Source organism: Pipra filicauda, unplaced genomic scaffold (assembly GCF_003945595.2).
Source record: "Pipra filicauda isolate LSUMZ 115617 unplaced genomic scaffold, ASM394559v2 scaffold38_size3968069_pilon, whole genome shotgun sequence".
Classification (NCBI taxonomy): Eukaryota; Metazoa; Chordata; class Aves; order Passeriformes; family Pipridae; genus Pipra; species Pipra filicauda.
Window position 1 is genome coordinate 1171528 of NW_024104520.1, and position 17648 is coordinate 1189175.

The following is a 17648-nucleotide window of genomic DNA, read 5'->3' on the forward strand; positions in this document are numbered from 1 at the left end:
CTTTATAGATTTTTTTTTACATAATTGAAATGAAAAGCAAGCAGTGTTATGGTAGGGTTGTTGCTGGGCTACAGAGGAGAGTGAATAATGGAGATGATAGCTATTTTGCTTTTAGCCCTGTCTCTTATTATTTTTCTCTATTTCCATTTCTAACTTCAGCTACCCATTACAGGGGAAAACGAGGCTTATGTAAGCACGTGTCTGGTCCTTCAACAGAAATCTTCTCCTGTGCACATCTTCTAGTGAAAAAAGTCATGTGCAAAGACTAAAGGATCAGTATCTAAGTCAGAAACTACATGTAGAAATTGCAATTCTATGATCTGGGATACACAGATACCTATAATCCTACATAAATAACAGTACTCTGGGCAGGGTGTCTGAGGAGGCAGCATCAGAGATGCTGTCACATCAGGGAAAACCGACTTACCTGAACACTGCTCCTCCCTGGCAATTATTATAGCAGTTCTGGCAGCTTCTCGGTACTGCTTCAGTGCCATGTATAAGCGGAACAGGTACTTGGCATCCTTAATGAAATCATACAAAAGCAATTAATATATACTGCTGTACTGCTTTCTTTACTTGCTCATCCCACCATTCTCTAAAGAAAGCAGACAAGTTGGCTTGTTTCGTGAGGAGCTCTTTGTATCAACATGGTTCAGCTTTGCCACATTCACCTGCAAGGCTTGGCTGTCACTACACTCACAAACACCCACGCTGAGGACCCTCAGGGAGTCCTGGCAGGTTATTGCCAAGCCCTGTCCATATGGATGCAGAAAGCCACAGACCACAGGCACATGGAGAGTTTTACAGGTGGAAACCTAACAGCTTCAGATGTATGGGCAGTTATGGTGTCAGAAAAGAACCAAAGGACTCCTTTTAGAAACAGAAATCTTGCTAGAAATGTTTAAACTGCCTTATGGATCTAGATGCAGACACAGCTTAGTGAGGATAAGGATGACAAAGTCTAGCCATTAAAGAATGTATTGCTCTGGGACCAGACAGTAAGTATCCAAGACAGCTAAAAAAATGAAAACCAGGGAAGAATCAGCTAACAAAAACCATAAAATTTATAATTTGCTATACCATGTATTTTGATGGATTATTTTATTCAAGACTGGCAAGCGGAGCAAAGGGTTTGCCCAAAAACTGTCAATCCAACAGCAAGCAAATTAGTGAAATAATTTTAAAACAAAACTAAAAAGGTGGTAGTATTGTAGAAAACAAACATGAGTTCTCTTTTTGTAATGTCTACTCAAATTTCTAGTTAAAAAAAAATTAACAGGAGAAAGGAGAATTGGGTTTTTCATAAGGATTTTTAGAAAATCCTCAAAAGAGGTAATTCATAAAAATACAGCTAAAATACAAAATAAAATGACCTTGCTTATGTTGAAAAGGAATTACTAAATGAAAAAAAACCTGGGCTAATGTCACTATTTTATATCTTTAGCATATCTTTAGTGATTTCTAAAATTGGATCAACTAAAAAAGTCTGTACATTATAATCTTTTAACTAGTAAAACAGGATTAAATTAAGCTGAAATATTGCATATAGTGGTATGTTTCCAACATGAATGTACAAATCACAAAAACTGACACTGGTAGCTTTACAGACAGTTTAGCAAAAAAATCCAAATCAACTAATTCTGCATATTAATAGTAAATCCAAACATTTACAATGTGTATTCTATGTTAAAATGGTATAAAAATTTATATAAAAAGAATTGTATTAATCAGCATTGTGCTGTTCTCTGGAATACTATGTGGGTTTTGTATGTAAGTGTCAGAACAAAAAAAGCAGAACTTCAAAGAAACAGAAATATGAAGATATAAAGACATTTCCTTATAGAGAAGATGAATGCAAAGATTAACTTGATACTTGAGAAGCAAAGAAAAAAAGACAAAAAAATCACAGAAATAAAAGCAAGAGAGAAAGACTGGCATACAGAAAGAAAAAATGGAAGATAAATTCTGCTTTTTAACCTGCAATATAAGGGAAAACATTAAGCGACCAAAAGTAATTACTGTTAAACTAATGATGGAGTAGAATTTTAAGTAACACATGATCAAGAGGTCAAACATCTTAAGAACTGTAATTAAACAATAATGAAATAGTTATCTGGATAATAAAGTAACCACAGCTACTTACATTACCAGATATTATTTATGCACTGTAAACTGCCTTAAAAAGGAAAACTGCTATTCCCTGAGTGGGGTAAACCAAAAATTATTTATGATGTAATTCTTCTCAACTTCTGACACCACCTAATGACCACAGATGGCCATTCCACTGATGATAGCAGAAGGCTACACTACTTTCCCATCCAGGCTGCTTCTGCTTTTTCTCCTGTTGTAGCAAGAGAGAATTCTGTCCCAACGTGGACAGGCGGCCTTACATGGTATTTGCCATGTCCCTAATTATATTTTACTTAAATAATATATTTAAATTACTTACATGGCAGCCACACATAGGAAAAAAAATAGGTATTTATGGAAAATTAGTCTAATGTTTTACTTTTATATTCTTACCTCTAAAATCAGTAAGTTTAAAAGCTAAAAATGCAGGAAAGAATTTTCTACTGACAATACATTTTCTAAGGTCTTTAGAAAAATTTATTATTGCAATCTAACTGATCTTAATATTGGATAGCCGCAATTGTAATTCAATTTTCCTTTTTAGAACACATGTACTCAGAAAATATGCACACAGAAAACAGCAGAACCTTGCTAGTTAACACTCTCTGAAAGACGACACATGACAAATTACAAATCTTTACATGTTAAAGTTAACAATTACAATAGTTGGCAAAGTAATGTATCTAAGAAATAGTTTGTAATTAGTCAGATAATAACGTATCAAAATAGTGGTGAGCATAATAATATTGATTATTATCAATATATAATTAAAATGCCACATAACTTTGGCTGTAGAAGATTTAAAGCAATTAGTCTGCTGTGAGTGATGATCTGGTTTGAAGATCAATGTTTGAAATGATTAGCAAGTTTCTGCTGCATGGCTACTTTTAAGTTCACTCTTTCAGCTTTACAAAAATGCCACCACAAAGAAGCTGCTATTGTCTAAAAAGAACTCCACTTGCTTGATAAGTTCAAAACCAGTCTCCATAGCATAATAAAGATTGTTTTTTAAAGTAATTTTTGCAATAAATATTTACAATTTGATGAAGTAAAATTTTGTTACTCACTGAGAGAGACTATGGTAGATTGGATTAAAGCATTCAGAAGAACAAGAAAGAGCTTTTAAACAAGGAAAAGAATGCTCTGCATTCAAGTTCAAAACAATGCTAAATATGGCATTTATGGCATTCTGCACAAAATTCCTAAGTGTTTTCTAAAATCTTTAGAACCTTTTCACTATGAAGATCATACTGTAGCTCACTTCCCTTACCCAATCCCATATACTTCTCTGAACACGCTGCTGTTTTGGGAAGAGACTGAATGCTACAGTTTCTGTCCACCCAACTTCCAGCATAAATATGAAATTAGTCTTGCTTACACTGATACTGCATAGATTTTTCATCCAACGTCTCCAACAGCTTAATTCTCCTTGGGCTCTTGCAGTTGAATTCTATCTGCTTTGCTATGTTTTGCTTCTCTCATAATTTTTTTAATGTTTATATTTCATATTACAGGTAAAAATAAGAGATAAATAATAAAGAGCTAGAGGTTTGTTTTGGTTTTATTTTATTTTATAAAAGCCAAGTCTGCTTGGCCATCAACTACTCAGTGTCTCTAAAAGTCTAAAATATCAAACTCTTGATCTCTAGGCACCATACAGAGAGAAAGGAGAATTTCCAGTTTCCCAACAGAATCACAAACGAGAGTTGTAATATTAGGGGTCAAATAACTTACTGCATCAAGAACATGGCATCTCCATTGTTATCAAATCTTATTCCCCTCAGTAAGGCATAACTTATTCTTCCATATACATAATTTTGCACATGACTATATTTACCACGAGTTTGTATGAGACACTAAATTTCTTGACTAAGCAATTGACTGCAGACAGCAATATCCTCACCTGACATCTCTCTTTCACAGTAGAAACACATGGGTGCCACACCACTTAGCTCACATTTCAGCTCTGCTGTAACAGGCAGTAAAACTTCAAGTGGTTCAGCCACTTAGTTCCATGAACTCAAGCTCAAATATGACTGAATGTACTACAAGTTCTATTATCATCAAAGCCAAAAATGGACTGGGAAGACTTTTTCTACAGCTCAAACTCAGAGAAACCAGATAACCCTTCAGCAGTCACACTGTAAAAGAGCTTATCTTAAGCTCAAATGCTGATTTTCTGGTGTCTAACATTTTTACAGTGGCCATTTTTAATCTGTACTGGAAAAAACCAACCATGCTAACATAAGAAGGTCAAAATATATTTCTTGTATTGTAGATACAGCATAGACCTAATCTATGTTTTGCTTAGCTTGTGAATTATCCCCTTCCTTTATTACCAAAGCTATGGCATTGGCAGCTAATATACAAAAATCTGTCAACAAGTATCTTCTAACTCCCAAATCTGTATATACAAGAGAAAAAGATGAAACAATCTACCAGTCTGTCAAAAGTCTTTTATTACCCAGTGAATTAATCGCTTTTAACAAAGGAGCAGGAACCTGGAAGAAAGGGTAATGGTTCTTCCTAAATTTTATTAATTGATCTCATGAAATTAAAAGTCTCATAGCACTGAGCACCTCATACCTCATCTCATAAACAGTATAAAAGAAAAAGAATGTAAATTTCTAAGTGTCCAAAGAAGATTTTCTGTAACAATAATGAGTGAAAACATAAAAATCAGTACAGTACTTTATTCTATTATTAATAAAATTTAGGAAGGTCTGTCACCAAAAATCTTCAAATATGCCTCTTGTTTTTTCTAATTTTCTATAATAAATTAGAGATGTAATTTTACTCTTCAGCCTAGAGCAGAAACTCTGTGCTTTAGTTTACAGAAGTACAGCCTGTATCTGGAGATGAAACTGACTCTATGAATAATCAATTCAACCTTTAAACTAAATACTTCTACATAATAAGAAATCCAAAAAGGAAGACTATTTTGGAGTTGCTTTTGGCTAAGCTTGTGAATACATGGTCATTAATCACTTCGGAAATCAACAGGAAGCTGCTAATTTTGAAAATCTGTCCAACAACCTTTTCTGCCTTATGTGTGAACACAAGAACTAATGTAGCCTGGCCAACTTCAGGTTTTTGACCTTCATCTCCTATTTAGTACCTTATTTTGTTCCACTGCAACAGTTCAACCAATTCTCATACCACAGGAAGAGATCAGTGCTGTAGCTGGTCTCCAGACATACGCATGCTGTCTGTCCATCTGGGAAAGGCAACAGCCAGCTGGCAAACCAGCATGAACAAACAGCTAAGTTTTGTCTCTTACCCTCAGCAGGAGCATTAATTTGGACTGCCTCTGTCCCACTACCTGTTTTCATAAAGATGACTGAACTATCTAAGATAGTTACTTCCTTTCTCTATTTCTGAAACTGAAGTTACTGGGTGAATGACTTGCAAAGTGATCATCCACGTCTTGCTCCTTAATGAAACCAAGCTAAAGCACAGTCTGTGTCTACCAAAAATTTTAGGACAACGTAAGGTCAAAATACCTTGTAGCACAGCAATGTGACACAACAACACTGATAAAAATACAATACCTGGGGCATGCCATCACTCTCTCCCATAAGATAGTCAATCAGCTGATTTGTTAGGGCTTCATCTTTTGCCCGTCCCACCTGTTAAATAAAGACAGAAGAAATCATGACAGAAGAAGGAAAAATAACTTATTCATAAGGAGGTTTTCCGTAAGACACTGAAACTAGATAGATTTAGAACATTAATTTTTTTAGTTCTGTGTGTTCGAGGCAGATGATTCTTTGGTTCATCAGTTTTGACATGGAGTAGTTCATATTTATTTTATAATGTGTTATGTTGGGATTTTTAGATATGTTTAGATATCATCTTTACTGATACAGTTTTCCTTCTATTTGTATTCTGTTCAAATACACACACTGATACTAGGCAAATGCCACAATACTAAAGGTAAACTTCTTGAAGAGATGAAGAATTTTTGTTTTATCAAAGTTGCTTACTGTTTCAATTGCCATTTCTATAGCCAAGTTATCCTCTGTGCTTGGACTTTTCATAAAGTGCCTTAATGCCTAAAATGATACAGAAGAAAAGTTAAAACTGAGACACATGAAATTAGCTTTTCACTAATTTTTATCTCTTCATTTTGACAGACAAGTAGCAAACTAAATGCTTATCTCCACTACAGAAGTAGCAGCTGCTCTTACAGATACTCCTGCAAGAAACAGTTGAGTCTTTGCCAAATTCTGGTGTACAGCTTCACCAACTGTGAAAGATGTTCACAGCAATATGGTGAGAAGAAAGTAAAGATTAATGTGCACTGGACCCCCCTACACGCCAGTTGAAGGAGCTGTCACCTACAGTGGCTGTAATTTGCAAAAATAAATCATATTTTTTTGGTATGTATTCAATATGCAAAAGCCAAATGTTTAATAAGCATCAGTTCATTGATTTGTACCTGATCAAAAGGATGTATGTCAATCAACAAACTGCAATTAACATAATTTCTTTTAAAAAAAAAAGCTTTCAGTTAAGGAATGCTATAGTGTTAAATGAATTAATTACTTGGCAACCAAGTCTCTGCTGGTCCAAGCAATAAAATGCAAATAAATTCTACTGCTGTGGATCATTTTGAGATATGCTGACAATAGTATATCACTGATCTACCTGGAGCTTCTACTGCTATGAAAAGGTTATGTGCATAGCAGTGTATAATTCACAGAATACAATCTAGATAATTGTAAATATAAATAGTTTGCTTATGGATTTTACACTTTAAAAAATTTCAGTATGTCATCAGTTAAGGCATTTAAAATTTACTATGAACTTTTCTGATTTTAAAGTATTGTATTTTGAACAGTTTCTATGAACATTTAACTTCCACTATTTTATTCTTTAAGTACTGACCCGTCCATATTGACCACACAGCAAGAAAAATTTTCCCGCCTGAAAATGTTTCTTTTCTGCTTCAAAATATAGTGCAATGCTCTGATAATCTTCATTGCTAGTACTTTCAGAACCTGCAACAGAGAGATCACAGTAATAGCAGGGTATTCTTATTAAGTAAGATAAAGGCCCTAGTGAAGGAACAAACTCCTATTCTACTTTTTTTTTCCTACTGACATTCAAAGAAAACCAAAGCCAGACAGACTCAAATTATGTCCTACACATTTCTTCCTATTTAATCAGACTAAACGTCAGAAATCAGGAGCTAATAATGCAGTGAAATAATTGTTTTCCCAGGTTTTACATCATGATGGGATTTCTGTTTTTCATAAAGACCTAGAATGATTTGGGTTGAGAGGGATCTTAAAGATCATCTAGTTTGAACTCCCTGCAATGGGCAGGGACACTGTCAATTAGACCGGGTTGCTCAGAACCCCATCCAACCTGGCCTTGAACACTTCCAGGGATAGGCCATCCACAGCCTCTCTGGGCAGCCTGTTCCAGTGCCTCACCACCCTCAAAGTAAAGAAATTTTCCCTAATATCTGATCTAAACCTATTCTCTTTCAGCTTAAAACCATACCCCCTTGTCCTGTCACTACCTGCTCTAGTAAAAAGTTATAATAAAATGACATAATAAAATGGCATAACTATGATCTAATAATGAATTTTTCCATCATGTCTTGGCAACAGTAAAACAGAGCAAGTGACTATGAGATTATCGCCTGAATTGCTTTCACAGTTTAAGAAGAGGGAAGAATATTTGTATTGCACAAAGCAAGACTTTTAGGACCAATGTAACCATATGGTTGCAGGGAATAATACTACCTAAATCTTCTAACCAAGACTCCATTATACTGTACACATGTAAAACAAAGACAGCCACTACCCCAAAGTTAGTTTTAAACCCTTTTTCTACCCATTTAGGTTACAATTTGAGACATCCTATTTTGGACGTGAGAGAAAGACAAAAGCATATGAACAGCAGAAAAATAGTGGCCACCTTGACAAGCAGCTGCCAAGCTGGCTGCTGCCAAGTTTTTATAATCTTCAAACCAAGAATTCATTTTTTAAAGGAAGAGATTAATTGAAAATATGAGATAATTTGGTAGATACATATGTGGGAGTGTTTCCACAAAGAATGGTGCCTGAGACAGATGAAACCCATAAAATTTAGTGCAAATTGACAAGCTGGACACTGACTGACTTGATGGCCTGAGATAAAAGTCAGCTTCTCAGTAAAGTCTCCTTTTTGCCTGTCACTGAGACAAGAGGAGGCCATGAAGGGCCTTAAAAGGAAAAAAAGGAAAGAGAAGTGACATATACAAGTAGGAAAAGAGCTAGAACCATGAGAAAAGGGAAAGGGGACAAAAATCAAGAAATGCACCACTAAAATGCCCAGTTTTGTATCAAGGTCAAAGAAAGGGATTCCTCAAAGGACACAATAGTCAAGACAAATGTTTTACCTCTATGGATAAACAAAAAAAGGCTGTAGCACAAGCAAGATTTGAAAACAACCCAGACTGAAGACCAAGGGAGGTACCTAAGTTGAAAGGAAATTCTGGTTTCTAAGACTGAAGTACACCGGTTGTCAAATCTGGCCATGATGACTGGAAATGGAAAAGGCTGGGAAACAAATCGTCACATCCCTTGACTTATGATTTCTAATTGGTTCAAATCAATTAAAAGAACAGCAAAACATAATGCAAGCAAAATATGAACCCGGAACACTCACTGATGATATCAGCATAAATCTCCATTTTGTTGTGTTGTTGAGCTAATGTGAAAGCTTCATTATTACACTTGGACATGACCAGGAACTGGATGGCAGAACCATAGTCACCAAGCTGCAGAAAGAATCTAATCAGAATAACAAATTAACACCTTAGTACTAATTAGCATAATGAACACACCAAATGTTTTAGGAATATGGTATATTTTGTGGCATACAAATATGATACATTTCTAATTAATTTTGTATCTTGATTTTTATTAGATTGTTTAGACCTTAATTGTTTTAACTAGGTTACTAAAACTACTTTAGTATAAATAATACCATATGTCAGTTTTTATTACTGTTTAAACTTATTGCTTCAGGTTAATATAATTTTAATTGGAAAGTTAAGAAAAAAAAAACAGTACCCGTTTAGCTGTCCAAATCTTAGAGAACTCAAATCAATGCACTGAAATATATAGTCTGGCCAAGTACCAATAACCATAGCCTAACATTTTAGCAAGCCTCACAAAATTCCCATAGGTATGGCCTCTTTCACCCTTTTTTTTTTAACCTGCATAATATGATTGTTACCTGGCCACCATCTTTGCTCCTTCAAGAGACTGTGTTTCCCTCACAATATTAACAGCCTTTTCAGGATTATTAAGGTGATCCAAATATAGTCGAATTACACTATCCCACTGTTTTGCTTGTTCATAAGCTATCACAGCTTCCTTGTACCTGCAAAATAATGGTTCCATATCAGTTTTTCTAACTTTTAAATAACTCTTTATAATACAGTGTGAAAGAAGCATACAGTATTTTATTTCTGCAAGATTACTCTGTGACACCTTCCTTTCAGTTTGCATGTAATAGCTTTGTTCTGCATTTACAATGGCTTTTTTGGTCTCTATTTAATTTTCCCTTGGGAGAACAAAAAGCAGAGGCAACAGAAAAATGTCTACCACAACACTATTTTTGACCTACTCTGCCAGCATCCCTTTTGGTATATATTAAAAGCAGTTCATCTGTTCCATCAGCAAACATCATCTGTTCCATATGAAATCACTTGGGAGTGAGAGAACAATAAAAACCAAACATGATCACTAATTCTACAATTTTAAAAATAAAGCCTCTTTTCTGTTTTGTAGAAAAGATCAAAAAATTTGTCATTCTCCCACTACTCAATTGACACAAACAGTATTTTCTAGTCTTATTAATGCAAACATTTATTTTTGGTGCTGTTTCATATTATAAAGTATTATTCTGAAGCACATTTACTTACAGGTAAGGACTAGTAGAAACTACATTTTGTGATTAAATATAACCTATTTGGGGCCTTCACTTCAGCTAGTAACTGCACATTATTCAACATTTTGCAAGTGCAGCCATTAAGATGTAACAGTAATTTGGTTCTAGAATGAAAAAAATTCCTTCATGATTATTCTCCCTTTGAGTGACCTTTAAAAACCACAGGTAAGAAGTCATTAGAAACTCACTGAACTTGAACGCTCTGCTAAGTGGAATACTGCATAAGGTGCAGTACTTTAAAACCTTCAATGTTTTTTGTTAAAAATATATTAATGCTTTGACAGGAAAACAATCAATTAGAAATACACCTCCGATACTCTGGAAGGTCTTTATGTTTCAAATCTTCCTACAACAACTTAAGTTTATGTATTTTAGAATCCATTTTCACAAAGCTATTCTATGCAAAATTTTCAGTCTGTGTTTAACTTTATTTTACAAAAAGACTAATGTATAATAATAACAACAACAACAACCATAAACCAACATGTTTTATACTAAAAAAAAGAGCATTCAAAAATACCTGCCATCTGCTTCTTTGGCCTTTGCATATTGTAGGTGAATCTTTGGAGATGAAACGTGAGGAAGAAGTTCACCAACCTTTGCCCTAGAAAGTTATTTAATAAATATATTTGGTTTTAAATTTTGTCCAGTAAAACTGTCACATTTACATCAACACTGAAACAAAGGCTAAAAAACTATTGAACGCAATGCATGTAAAGCTTTGAAGGCACTTTGATATTCTCAAAAAGCTGCACTTTAGAGATATAAGAACTTGAAATGAATTTTAATTTTTCAAATAAATGAACATAATATTCCAATATAATCTTTAGAGCACTCATACGAAAGAGGAAGGGTCTTCCTGAACTCTGCTCCAATCAATTCTTAATCTCAGGAGTCCATAAAATGTAATTAGGCAAGAATTAAGCCCTTAAAGCTCTCAGCAAATTGTACTTTTCCACTGGAGACTTCACAATCAAATTACCTTAAAAAAAAATTAAAAGGTATTGAACATAATGCCAGCAATTTTGGCTATTCATGATACTGACTCCACTTGAATAATTTCCAACTGTGTGAATACTCAGTCTCAGCTATGTGTTTTATAAAACTGAAGAAATTTTATGAAGTAACATACACAAATAAAATTACCAAATTCAGTGTGCACATGCATGCACCCAAAAAGGACTTGGAACTGCAGGTACCTTTAAGCATAACACACAGAAAAAGGAAAAAAAGATTATCTCCCATTTACAGTATATTTAAAACAACATAAGCTTCTGAGAGAACCTGTAAACTTGGGGGAGGGAATCAATGAAACATAAATCAAAATCAATGAAACATAAATAACGAGGCATTTGTGCCACGCAGAGAAACACTCCTTTCCAAAAAGTACCACAGCAAGTCCTTTGAAATAGAACGTTTCCCTGAAACCTGTACTTACCAGTTTTTACACCGGATGTATACTGATGCTGCCTTGTCATAATATTGTCCCTTTTCATACAGCTGAGCAGCTTCTGAAAATTGCTACAATATTGGAAATCATAAAAAAAAATAATTCTCAATTAAGATTATAAATAAATAGCTTAATGAATTCCCATATTCACTCTTAACTTTAGTAACTCAAATTTTGAGTACCTTCATATTCTCCAGGATAGCTCCACAGTCTCTTTTTAGTGACCTGCTGGGATGTTTAATGGCCTGGTTTACCCCTCGACGGATGTCTCCCATTCGAATGGACATTTGAGCCACTCCAGCAAGGCAAGCTTCATCATGTTCCTGGTACTGGCAATCAAATGAAAAGCAGTAACTATAGATAATACATTAGAAATATCAGGTCACAAAAACCACAGTAACCAAGCATTGAAACAAACTAACAAAATGTAACATGGACTTAATAAAATCAATTTTGTCTTAAAATTCTTGCCTAGCTGCAGTTCTCACTTACTTAGAAGACTTCAGCTTAGTTTTCATCTTAAGGTTTGTCTTTAATTGTCATATTGCGCTTACGAGATCTGTCCAGACCAAGCATACATGAGAAGACTGTTTTACAGACAGCTCAGTGCTACTTTCCTCTTTCCTCCAAAACCAACAGTAGAAAAAAAGAGAAACTACAAGCAGGATATTTCCTTTTTTTTTTTTAAAAGGTCGTAAGGCTGCTGATGTTTCATAAAGCCAAATGGTTTGAATCCAGAGATTTCATTTCCCTGTTATGATCCCCTATTATCATTTAAGCTGCTTCGCAATAGACATTTTGTAAATATTAAGGGAAATAATGCCAAAATAAGGGAGGATCTACCGAATATGTTTATTTTCTAACACAATACTTGTTTGTCTTTATATAGATAACAATCCCGTAAAAGACAAAAGGAATAATTAGGACTTTTGATATAATAAGGAAAATCCCACCAATATTTTCTCTGACATTTGTACATTATTATGAAACTGTTCAAATTATAAAAACCTAAGTTTAGTTATGCCATGTTAATACAATGGCAAAACCACTGTATACCCAGAGAAAGCATCGTTCTGTATATTAAAAATAAGAGAAGTACTGACTACAATGCTGAAAGGAATAGGCATAAAGATTTAGAGCTGAATTTAAAAAAAATTGGAATCGAAATGAGTCTGAAATATGACAACTTAATGTATACTATGACTGTATAATGCTATAATTACTAGAAAAGGAATTACCTTATTGTTTCCAGTGATCCCCTTCTCATAATGTGCCAGAGCATTAACATAATCACCCCTAAAAGAAAACTGGAAGTTATACAGAAGAATATTTTTAACAGGAAGAGATGGTTACCTTCCTTCTACACAGATTAGGCATATTTATCTTGCTTTAGACATAATGACTCCACAGAAGGATGTGACAGTTACACATGACACTTCCTGTGGACTTTATCAAGCTCTTAGTCAAAGAAGCATTCCATCTCTCAATTCCACTGTACTGAGACCAATAAATCTCTCTTGAAAGACAGGCAAAGAATCTATCTGCACAATACACCTCAATAGTCTCATCTCTTCTTCCACATTTTTCTGGAAGAAAAATGAAACTAACCTATTAAATTATTTAGAAATTTTGCAACATAAAAACAAAGGTGATTTTTTTTTCCTGGAATATATTCAGAACACAAGTTACAGACGGTTGCATTGCCTCCATTCCCTCCTTTCTGTGACCAAGTGTCTTCTCTCAGTGCCAGGGGCACTGCCAGAGGGAACGAACTGTCTGAAAACTATTAACAGGTAAGGCTTTTTCCTTCTGGTTTAGATATTAAACAGAATAGTTTTATTTGGGAAAAATTAACTCTAAAATAGACTTTAAAATCATGGCAAATGGTTAATACCTTCTGTCTTTCAGGGACTGGCAACCTTGAAATTTGACACACCTCTACACAAAAGATTTCAAAAATGAAGGCAAATGGGTATTTAAGGAAAGACAGGCAAAAGGCAAGGCTTTCATCCAAGGTAAGAAGTGCTAAATCATTTGGACTTTCTCTGTTTTCCAAGCACTTGTCTGCAACAAAGTATTTATTAAGTAGATGATATTATACAGTGGATCTACCAGTTGTGAGGAACCCAGATATGCTGAAATTAATGAAAAGTAACTACTATTTGCTAACATATGTCTCTAGTATGAACTATTCCTTGAAAAACTCCTCCTCCTCATACTATAGGTGCAAGACCTCACAGAATCCTCTCTCAGCAATGCAGTCACCTGAAGCATCTGAATTCTCTGTTCTTCTATTGAAGATGAGCATTGGTTTAATATTCTTATACTGCAACCTTACAGCAGAACTTACATGAATTCAAGCTGCATTGCATATTCCTTTGATATGAAAGGGATTTGGTCTGGGGCCAAACGCTTAGCCAGCTGAAGTGCACTGTCCCAGTGCTGCAAGTCTTTTCGCATCTATTAACAAAGAACAGTAACATTTTCTGATGCAAGTAGCAAATTCGGAATTCTACTATGAAATTTAAATTATTCTAAATACAAATATTGAGTTAATATTCAAGAAACATTCAGACAATTTGAGAGACATTCATCCAAAAGAATGTCTGTTAGGACAAGGGCCTACAGGAAACTACAGGTCTGTCAGTCTCACTTCAGTGCCTGGTAAAATTATGGAGAAGATTATTCTGGAAGTTATTTAAAACACTGGAAAGACAACACAGTCACTGGTCAAAGACAGCACAGCTTCATGAGGGGAAAGTCCTGCTTGACAAACCTAATTTCCTTTTATGACAAAGTAACCCACTTAGTTTATTAAGGAAAGCCAGTTGATGCGATCTTTCAGTAAAGCTTTGAATATTGCCTCTCACAGGATCCTTCTGGACAAACTGTCCAGCACAGAGCTGGATAAACACATCATGTGGTGGGTGAGCAATTGGCTCACGGGTCAAGCACAGAAGGTAACAGTGAAGGGGGTAACATCAGACTGGTGACCTGTCACTAGTGGGGTTCCACAGGGCTCCATCGTGTGCCCTGTGCTCTTCACCATCTTCATAATTGACTTGGATGCGGGACCCGAAGATACAATAAGTGAGTTTACCAATGATACCAAACTGGGAGGGACTGTTGACTCCCTGGAAGGCAGGGAGGCCCTGCAGAGAGATCCTGACAAGTTAGAGGGCTGGGCAATTGCTAACTGTAAGAAGTTTAACAAGGACAAGTGCTGGATTCTGCACCTGAGATGGGGCAACCCTGGTTATATATACAAACTGGGGAACAAGATGCTGGAGAGCAACGCCCTGAAAAGGGACCTGGGGGTCATGGTTGATGGCAAGTTGAATATGATTCAGCACTGTCCTGGCAGCCAGGAGGGCCAAACATGTCCTGAGGGGGCATCAGGTAAAGCACTGCCAGCCAGTCCAGGGAGGGGATTGTCCTGCTCTGCTCTGCACTGGGGTGGCCTCATCTTGAATATTGTGTGCAGTTTTGGGCACCACAATATAAAAAAGGTATTCAGCTATTAGAGACTGTCCAAAGGAGGGCAAGAAGGCCTTGAGGGGAAGCTGTATGAGTAGTGGTTGAGGTCACTTGGTCTGTTCAACCTGGAGAAGAGGCTGAGGGGAGACCTCATTGCAGTTACAACTTCCTCGTGAGGGGAAGAGGAGAGGCAGGCACTGATCTCTTCTCTGTGGTGACCAGTGACAGGATCTGAGGGAATGGCCTGAAGTTGTGTCAGGGGAAGTTTAGGTTGGATATTAGAAAAAGGTTCTTCCCACAGAGGGTGGTTGGGCACTGGAACAGGCTCTCCAGGGAACTGGTCACAGCACCAAGCCTGACAGAGGTCAAGAGGCACTTTGATCATACTCTCAGGCAGATGGTGTGACTCATGAGGATGGTCCCGTGCAGGGCTAAGGGTTGAACTTGATGATCCTTGTGGGTCCCTTCCAGCTCAGGATATTCTATAATTCTAGTCACACAATGGCAAGAACAAAACCATAAAAGGGCAAAATTATCAAAAGGTAAAATATTACAATATTAATCTGGAAATGAAAAGAGCAGAAAATATACACATCTTAAATGATTACCTCAAGAGCAGCAATAGGACAGGAGGATGCCAGATATAAATCCTGAGCCAGATTAAAATCACCAGTAAACATTGCAAGATGTCCTGCTAAAAGGTTGTGGTCTTCTATTCCCTGTAGAAAGACATAATAGTTGCAGAATTAGTCCAAAAGAAAATAAATATTGTATAAGTAAGTAACCTAATCTCAGAAACACAGTAAAACCAATATCCTTACATTTTACAACCACATGTATTGGATTCTATAAACCAGAAAAAGCTCTCACTTTCTCGTTGTAGCTCAGAGTCACTAGGGTAACACTGTCTAAAATCAGCAATTTGCAAAGTATAATTTTAAGGTACTATTTCAGTTTTAGATGTATAATTGTAATCTGGTTTTGGTTAGGATTTTTTTTTAATAATAACATCAGTCTGCAACATTTTCTGAAAAATTACCATAGGAAATTAGAGCCTCTGAATGCCTGAGACATGAATATATTCTGCTGCTCTCAAACAAATGCAGAAAGAAATGTTGTGCATTCCAGTAGAGACTGCAACCACTTCAAGAGAAAACCAAGCAAGAGGTATGTAGTTTGGACACTTTATCCTTTCTATTCCTTGAAAACAACTCACCTTCTATTTGAAAAAAAAACAACTTCTCCCCAAAAACTAAGGATCCAGCAATTCTTAAAGAAGGATTAAATCACTGTATTTCCTATTTAAAAGAGACTTTACATTTTACCTTTATTTGCTCTAGTGACATCACCATCCCAGCATTACCAGATGTCCGATAAACACGTATTGCAAAATCCACCTCCATGTGATGTAAGCAAGCTTCGGCCAGCTCATTCCAACAAGATTGGTCATTCAGAAGTCTGCACAGCTCCCATGCTTCAGAAAACCTATAGAAGGTAAAAGCCATTTAGAACTATTTTAATTTTAGGTATTACTTATACCTAAAACTCCCTCTCAACACTTTTTTCCCTTATGTTACAGAAAAAATAAAAAACATTTACTTCTAAGTCATGGAGAGAGAGAGATGTATCAGGAAGAAAGGAAAAATATACATGTGTACCTTACAGTTCTACCCCTGTTTCTACCACACTTTTTCAGGAAACTATCTGCTTTCCCTACTCTGGCATTCTTTCCATTATACTGTTTTTGCATTGCTTCATTACAGTGGGAGTATGCAAGAAGCACCTTCAGCCAGTTTTGGAAGAGCCACCACCATATAACCCCGAATCAGTCTTGAAAAAAATTGCTTTAGCTTTTACTTGACAGTGGAAAAACAAATAAAACACCACTGGGTCACTTATTTTGCTTGGTCTCCATCGACAGCTGTGTGGACTCACAGATCAATCTATCAGTATTCAGCAGGACATTTTTAAATCACCAGGATACTCTGTATTGAGCTTAAGAACAGAAGAAAACAATTTACAGAATATAATTAAAATGTAGATGTACCTTTTCAGCATTAGAGTCTGAGTAAGCATCTGTCTCAGCTTATTAGGTCCAAAGTCTTTCAAATTGCCAAGGAAACAGTGAGTACTTAGATAGATATTGTTTGTTTTCCCACTCTGAGTCTGACAAGTTATTTCTCCATTATACAACAACAAAGGTTTATGGGAATAGGGGACTTCTGTGCCACCTGCCAAAATAATCTTTGATCCTAGATTCAAAGATTAGGAAGAAAAGAAGACATCATGTGAAAATCACTACATGGTAGAAAGTGTAGCAAGCAGTCACAGCTGAAGCCACGTATATTTGCAGGGCATTAATTCAAGGTCTCTAATTCTGGCAGTAACCAGTGACTCTACAGTGGATATTTTTCAGTAAAATACAGGACTTAACACTTCTAAACCTTCTAAAAAGGGTCCTTTTCTAAATGTTTGTAGGGAAATTTCTAAATGTTTCTCTGTCACAAATACAGAAACTGCTATGATTACAATCAATTTTGGTTAACACTGTAAATGAATACAGGTTTTGTCACCCTGATCCTAAGATTTTTCTCAGGAACATTTCAAAATACAACTGAAGCACAATGTGTAACTT

The 17648-nt window shown here is 35.8% G+C and overlaps 1 protein-coding gene across 2 annotated transcripts in view; it reads right to left on the reverse strand.

Moving 5' to 3' along the window:
- The window catches only part of WDR19 (WD repeat domain 19), a 42739-nt gene that overhangs the window by 8320 nt on the left and 16771 nt on the right, over window positions 1–17648 (reverse strand). For both annotated transcript variants that reach the window (XM_027746788.2, XM_039384989.1), the window contains exons 17-30: window positions 17061–17265; window positions 16339–16498; window positions 15622–15732; window positions 13887–13996; window positions 12775–12832; window positions 11719–11865; window positions 11525–11607; window positions 10607–10690; window positions 9370–9516; window positions 8797–8921; window positions 7024–7136; window positions 6120–6188; window positions 5685–5762; window positions 428–524 (exon numbers count right to left, since the gene is read on the reverse strand). In XM_027746788.2, the coding sequence (XP_027602589.1) occupies window positions 428–524; window positions 5685–5762; window positions 6120–6188; window positions 7024–7136; window positions 8797–8921; window positions 9370–9516; window positions 10607–10690; window positions 11525–11607; window positions 11719–11865; window positions 12775–12832; window positions 13887–13996; window positions 15622–15732; window positions 16339–16498; window positions 17061–17265 (1587 nt within the window). The remainder of the gene's footprint in view (window positions 1–427; window positions 525–5684; window positions 5763–6119; window positions 6189–7023; window positions 7137–8796; window positions 8922–9369; window positions 9517–10606; window positions 10691–11524; window positions 11608–11718; window positions 11866–12774; window positions 12833–13886; window positions 13997–15621; window positions 15733–16338; window positions 16499–17060; window positions 17266–17648) is intronic.